General features: G+C 25.4%; 2 protein-coding genes across 2 annotated transcripts; both read left to right on the forward strand.

The window, feature by feature from the left end:
* Positions 1–370: 370 nt before the first annotated feature.
* On the forward strand, positions 371–1,177 carry LOC128732950 (uncharacterized protein DDB_G0287625-like; the record flags this gene model as incomplete). The annotated part of the gene is made up of 1 exon (XM_053826431.1): positions 371–1,177. A coding segment is annotated over exon 1 (807 nt), but the record flags the coding sequence as incomplete, so codon positions are not given.
* A 117-nt stretch (positions 1,178–1,294) lies between these two features.
* LOC128732951 (uncharacterized protein DDB_G0287625-like) lies at positions 1,295–6,210 on the forward strand (the record flags this gene model as incomplete). Its single annotated transcript, XM_053826432.1, has 2 exons — positions 1,295–1,773; positions 6,105–6,210. Coding segments are annotated over 2 exons (585 nt in total), but the record flags the coding sequence as incomplete, so codon positions are not given.
* Between the last annotated feature and the right edge of the window lie 1,490 nt (positions 6,211–7,700).

Here is a 7,700-nt window from a genome sequence, read left to right on the forward strand (position 1 = left end):
AAAAAACTCGCAACTTGAACACCGCACTGTCGAGATAGAATGGTCCGTACGACACCGTTGCTAAACAATAGCCAGTGAGGTACACTGCAAGCTGCAACACCACAGCAGAATCACTGCGAAGCACAACACATACAATACAATGGCGTTGGCTTCTGATATCACAACGATGTTATTGAAATACTTTTCCACTATAAAATCGTTGGATCTGCACTGCTTTCAATTGAAATTTGATGTTTGTCACTGGAATGCACTTGCCGCTGATCGGCAGATTGTTTTATTTAGCGATTCACTCGCGAAATCCACCAATATACTTTATTATACGGAGCGCGTAAAATAGATGCTACAACGGGTAACGGCGTTCCGAACTCGAATGAATAATAATAATAATAATAATAATAATAATAATAATAATAATAATAATAATAATAATAATAATAATAATAATAATAATAATAATAATAATAATAATAATAATAATAATAATAATAATAATAATAATAATAATAATAATAATAATAATAATAATAATAATAATAATAATAATAATAATAATAATAATAATAATAATAATAATAATAATAATAATAATAATAATAATAATAATAATAATAATAATAATAATAATAATAATAATAATAATAATAATAATAATAATAATAATAATAATAATAATAATAATAATAATAATAATAATAATAATAATAATAATAATAATAATAATAATAATAATAATAATAATAATAATAATAATAATAATAATAATAATAATAATAATAATAATAATAATAATAATAATAATAATAATAATAATAATAATAATAATAATAATAATAATAATAATAATAATAATAATAATAATAATAATAATAATAATAATAATAATAATAATAATAATAATAATAATAATAATAATAATAATAATAATAATAATAATAATAATAATAATAATAATAATAATAATAATAATAATAATAATAATAATAATAATAATAATAATAATAATAATAATAATAATAATAATAATAATAATAATAATAATAATAATAATAATAATAATAATAATAATAATAATAATAATAATAATAATAATAATAATAATAATAATAATAATAATAATAATAATAATAATAATAATAATAATAATAATAATAATAATAATAATAATAATAATAATAATAATAATAATAATAATAATAATAATAATAATAATAATAATAATAATAATAATAATAATAATAATAATAATAATAATAATAATAATAATAATAATAATAATAATAATAATAATAATAATAATAATAATAATAATAATAATAATAATAATAATAATAATAATAATAATAATAATAATAATAATAATAATAATAATAATAATAATAATAATAATAATAATAATAATAATAATAATAATAATAATAATAATAATAATAATAATAATAATAATAATAATAATAATAATAATAATAATAATAATAATAATAATAATAATAATAATAATAATAATAATAATAATAATAATAATAATAATAATAATAATAATAATAATAATAATAATAATAATAATAATAATAATAATAATAATAATAATAATAATAATAATAATAATAATAATAATAATAATAATAATAATAATAATAATAATAATAATAATAATAATAATAATAATAATAATAATAATAATAATAATAATAATAATAATAATAATAATAATAATAATAATAATAATAATAATAATAATAATAATAATAATAATAATAATAATAATAATAATAATGATGATGATGATGATGATGATGATGATGATGATGATGATGATGATGATGATGATGATGATGATGATGATGATGATGATGATGATGATGATGATGATGATGATGATAGTTATATTAAGGACCTTTTAACATAGAGTCATTCGGGTCCATATGAATATAGAATACAGTACATTTTATATTTACATGTCATTGTTGCCTCCTACAAGTACTCTTTATTTATTTACTAGCTGACCCGACAAACTTCGTATTGCCACAAATTTACCTGTGTTGTACATAAATCATGAATCTCGGATAATCTTTGTCACTATCTCGAGTTTTGCAAGCCCCCCAGTGGGCGGCGCTTCCGACGGCGGGTCACCGGCAACACTCGCGACCGGCTCGTCCTGAATGATCTAGTGTTACTATAGATAGTTTTTGTGGTCTTGTTATTGATTAATGTTTTATGGAAGAGTCTCGAATTTCTCGAGTTGGATTAGTTTTTGAGTTTCGCAAAAATTTCTGTTTTATTTGTATGAGAGTCCATATCCCCCTACCACAGGGGTGAGAGGTCTCTAACTATCATAAAATAAATTCAAGACTCAAAAATCTCCTACATGCTAAATTTGGTTCCATTTGCTTGATTAGTACTCAAATTATAAGGAAATTTGTATTTCATTTGTATGGGAGCCCACCCTCTTAAAAGGGAAAGGGGTCGTAATACACCACAGAAAAAAAATTCTGCCATCTAAAACTCTCACATGCCAAATTTGGTTCCATTTGCTTGATTAGTTCTAAAGTTATGAGCAAATTTGTATTTCGTTTGAATGGGAGCCCCCCCCCCCCCCTCCTAAAAAGGTAAGAAGTCCTAATTCATAATGGGAAAAATGGTTGCCTCCAAAAACACCCACATGCCAAATATGGTTCCATTTGCTTGATTAGTTCTCGAATTATGAGGAAATTTGTATTTCATTTGTGTAGAAGCCCCCCCTCTTGAAGTGTGGAAGGATCCTAATTCACCGTAGAAAATATTTTTGCCTCCAAAAACCTCCACATGCCGAATTTGGTTCGATTTGCTTGATTAGTTCTCGAGTTATGGGGAAGTTTGTATTTCATTTGTATTGGAGCCCCCCCTCCTAATGTGGGAAGAGGTCCTAATTCATCACAGAAAAAATTCTTGCCTCCAAAAACACCTACACGCCAAATTTGGTTCCATTTGCTGGATTAGTTCTCGAGTTATGAGGAAATTTGTATTTCGTTTGTATAGGACCCCCCCTCCTAAAGTGGGGAGGGGTCCCAATTCATCATTGAAAAAAAAATTGTCTCCAAAAACACACATATGCCAAATTTGGTTCAATTCGCTTGATTAGTTCTCGAGTTATGAGGAAATTTGTATTTCATTTGTACAGGAGCCCCTCCTCTTAAAGTGGGGAGGGGTCCTAATTCACCATAGAAAATTTTCTTGCTCTCGAAAACCTTCACATGCCAAATTTGGTTGCATTTGCTTGATTAGTTCTCGAGTTATGAGGAAATTTGTATGGAAGCCCCCCCCCCCTCTTAAAGGGGAGAGGAGTTATAATTCCTCTTATAAAGAGGGGAGGGGTCTCAATTCACCATAGAATAAATTCTTGTCACCAAAAAAAACACCCACATGCCAAATGTTGTTCTATTTGCTTGATTAGTTCTCGAGTTAGGAGGAAATTTGTATTTCATTTGTACAGGAGCCCCCCCCTCTTAGAGTGGGAAGGGGTCCTAATTCACCGTAGAAAATTTTCCTGCCCTCGAAAACCTTCACATGCCAAATTTGGTTCCATTTGCTTGATTAATTCTCGAGTTATGAGGAAATTTGTATGGAAGCCCCCCCTCTTAAAGGGGAGAGGAGTTACAATTCCCCTTATAAAGAGGGAGGGGTCTCAATTTACCATAGAATAAATTCTTGTCACCGAAAACACCCACATGCCAAATTTGGTTCTATTTGCTTGATTAGTTCTCGAGTTATGAGGAAATTTGTATTTCATTTGTATAGGAGCCCCCCCTCCTAAAGTGGGGAGAGGTTCTTATTCATCATAGAAAAAATTCTTGCCTCCAAAAACACCCACATGCCAAATTTGGTTCTATTTGCTTGATTAGTTCTCGAGTTATGCAGAAATTTGTGTTTCATTTGTATGGGAGCCCCCCCTCTTAGTGGGGGGAGGGGTCTCTAACCATCACTAAAACCTTTCCTGGCCCCAAAAACCTCTACATGCAAATTTTCACGCCGATTGGTTCAGTAGTTTTTGATTCTATAAGGAACACAGGACAGACAGACAGACAGACAGACAGACAGACAGACAGACAGACAGACAGACAGAAATCCTTCTTTATAGGTATAGATTTTTGCAATTAATAAAATTAAAAGGCAAAACTTATGTGTCCCTACATTTATCGTCAGCTAAAGCTTCTCTGATGTTGACTGGTACATCGGCTGATTCTCTCGCATCATTAAGAGATGAGAAAAACTGAATGAAGTGTTTCACTGTTAATTTGGAATTACACCGCATACAAATTTATGGATTGCGATTTATTGAACTGCTATAATGATTCAACCTGCGGCTTGGTTTCTTCCACTGCGCTTTTTATTGTAAGATGTTTATCCGATAATGAATACTTATTTCGCATTTGATCACATGATTTCCTTGAGTATTCCAGTTAATTTTGAATTTTCTTTGTTGTTGGTTTAGACATTATCCATGCCACTCGTTTCGTCATCCGGCTCTGTAGTGTCCTGGGTAGTTGGTAAAGGCTTTTTCTTGGGTCTGCCTGGCTTTCGTCTTAATTGTGGACCTGAGGTATTTTTTTCTTGGCAGGGGATTGTTTCTACTTGTTTGATCACATTGGTTCTCATGGTTGGTTTGGCTCTCTTTTGCTTCGGTGACATTGCTGGACTATTGTCACTTGTGTTCGATTTAGCTGTATTGGTGGGGGTTTCTTCATCATCATTTTTTATTGGGATACTTGCTTGCACTCTGGTGTTTCGGCTGGGTTGTTTATTGTACAGTTGTGTTTCTGTAATGGCTGTGTAATCCGAAGTCTTCTGGCATGTGCATTGGCATTTACATCCGTTGGTATTTAGAACTGCTTTGGAAGCGTAACTTGCTTTCGAAGTGTTTTGCAGATCAAAGATTTTCTTAGCTTCAAGGTAAGATAGATTTTGATCTATTCGGAGGCGCATGATATCTTTCTCTTTTTTCCATATATCACAGTCGGGACTCGTCGCCTTGTGCGGTTTCTGGCAGTTAAGGCATTTTGTTTCTTTATTGCAGTTATCTCCGTGGAAGTTTTCTCCGCAATTCGCACATGTTTTGTCTGCTTTACAATCTCGTCCTAGATGTCCGTATTTCAGACATTGAAAACAACGCATTGGGCGTGGGTAGTGAGGCCGTGTTTGAACGCGCATGAAACCAACTTTGATTTTTTCAGGGCGATTAGGTGCTGAGATTGTTAAAATTAGGGATGCCGTTTTGATCAATATATCACCAACTTTTTTCATTATGCGTTCCACTTTAATTACTTTTTCCTCTCTCATTTCTTCCAAAATATCTTCTTCTTTCATATCGAGTAGATCTCGGCAGGTAATTACTACTCTGCAGGTATTGAGCGTCGCATGCTCATTCACAGCAACATTGATTCCAGGGATGATGCAGTGCAATTTTCGTAATTGTGTCGCTTGCCTCTCATTTTTCACTTTTATAAGAATTTTTCCATCTCGGATTCGATTTATACTGGTAACATCTCCGCAACAGTTTCTGATTACTTTATCTATCAGAAACGGTGAGATCTTTTCTAGTGTTTGACTATCATCTGTGCGTTCCATTACGAGAAAACGTTCCTCGATAGCTTTGGGAAATTGTCCCAAGGCCGGGAAGCTACTCCCGCCTGGAACGGTACCGTCCGTACTGCCGCTCTGAGGCGGCATCTTGGAATACGGCTCTCTAGAGGGTTAATTGCTTTGTCTCGTTCGGTATCATCGAAACGCACCAGTGTGCGTGGCTAACTAGTTCAGATGTAGTTCCCTTTATCACTTAATATCACTGATCGTCTGTTCCGATTCCACAACGCACGCTGGTGTGTGTACTTTTATATAAAGTTCATATAAAGATGGTTTCCTTTACAATGGATAATCCTGATCACTGAATATTTTCACTTTTAGCGTCTCAATATCGCACTTTACACACCTCCTCCACTTTCCCAACAAAGTCCAGATGTAGATCGATACAGATCTACTCAGAAAATTTGCTTTGAAATGCAATTTCCAAAGAAAATTAAACGATTTTACAAGAGCATTCGGCGCGTGCTTTATGACAACTATAACTCATTTACTCGTATGAATAATAATAATAATAATAATAATAATAATAATAATAATAATAATAATAATAATAATAATAATAATAATAATAATAATAATAATAATAATAATAATAATAATAATAATAATAATAATAATAATAATAATAATAATAATAATAATAATAATAATAATAATAATAATAATAATAATAATAATAATAATAATAATAATAATAATAATAATAATAATAATAATAATAATAATAATAATAATAATAATAATAATAATAATAATAATAATAATAATAATAATAATAATAATAATAATAATAATAATAATAATAATAATAATAATAATAATAATAATAATAATAATAATAATAATAATAATAATAATAATAATAATAATAATAATAATAATAATAATAATAATAATAATAATAATAATAATAATAATAATAATAATAATAATAATAATAATAATAATAATAATAATAATAATAATAATAATAATAATAATAATAATAATAATAATAATAATAATAATAATAATAATAATAATAATAATAATAATAATAATAATAATAATAATAATAATAATAATAATAATAATAATAATAATAATAATAATAATAATAATAATAATAATAATAATAATAATAATAATAATAATAATAATAATAATAATAATAATAATAATAATAATAATAATAATAATAATAATAATAATAATAATAATAATAATAATAATAATAATAATAATAATAATAATAATAATAATAATAATAATAATAATAATAATAATAATAATAATAATAATAATAATAATAATAATAATAATAATAATAATAATAATAATAATAATAATAATAATAATAATAATAATAATAATAATAATAATAATAATAATAATAATAATAATAATAATAATAATAATAATAATAATAATAATAATAATAATAATAATAATAATAATAATAATAATAATAATAATAATAATAATAATAATAATAATAATAATAATAATAATAATAATAATAATAATAATAATAATAATAATAATAATAATAATAATAATAATAATAATAATAATAATAATAATAATAATAATAATAATAATAATAATAATAATAATAATAATAATAATAATAATAATAATAATAATAATAATAATAATAATAATAATAATAATAATAATAATAATAATAATAATAATAATAATAATAATAATAATAATAATAATAATAATAATAATAATAATAATAATAATAATAATAATAATAATAATAATAATAATAATAATAATAATAATAATAATAATAATAATAATAATAATAATAATAATAATAATAATAATAATAATAATAATAATAATAATAATAATAATAATAATAATAATAATAATAATAATGATGATGATGATGATGATGATGATGATGATGATGATGATGATGATGATGATGATGATGATGATGATGATGATGATGATGATGATGATGATGATGATGATGATGATGATGATGATGATGATGATGATGATGATGATGATAGTTATATTAAGGACCTTTTAACATAGAGTCATTCGGGTCCATATGAATATAGAATACAGTACATTTTATATTT

Source organism: Sabethes cyaneus, chromosome 1, assembly GCF_943734655.1.
Source record: "Sabethes cyaneus chromosome 1, idSabCyanKW18_F2, whole genome shotgun sequence".
NCBI classification, from domain to species: Eukaryota; Metazoa; Arthropoda; class Insecta; order Diptera; family Culicidae; genus Sabethes; species Sabethes cyaneus.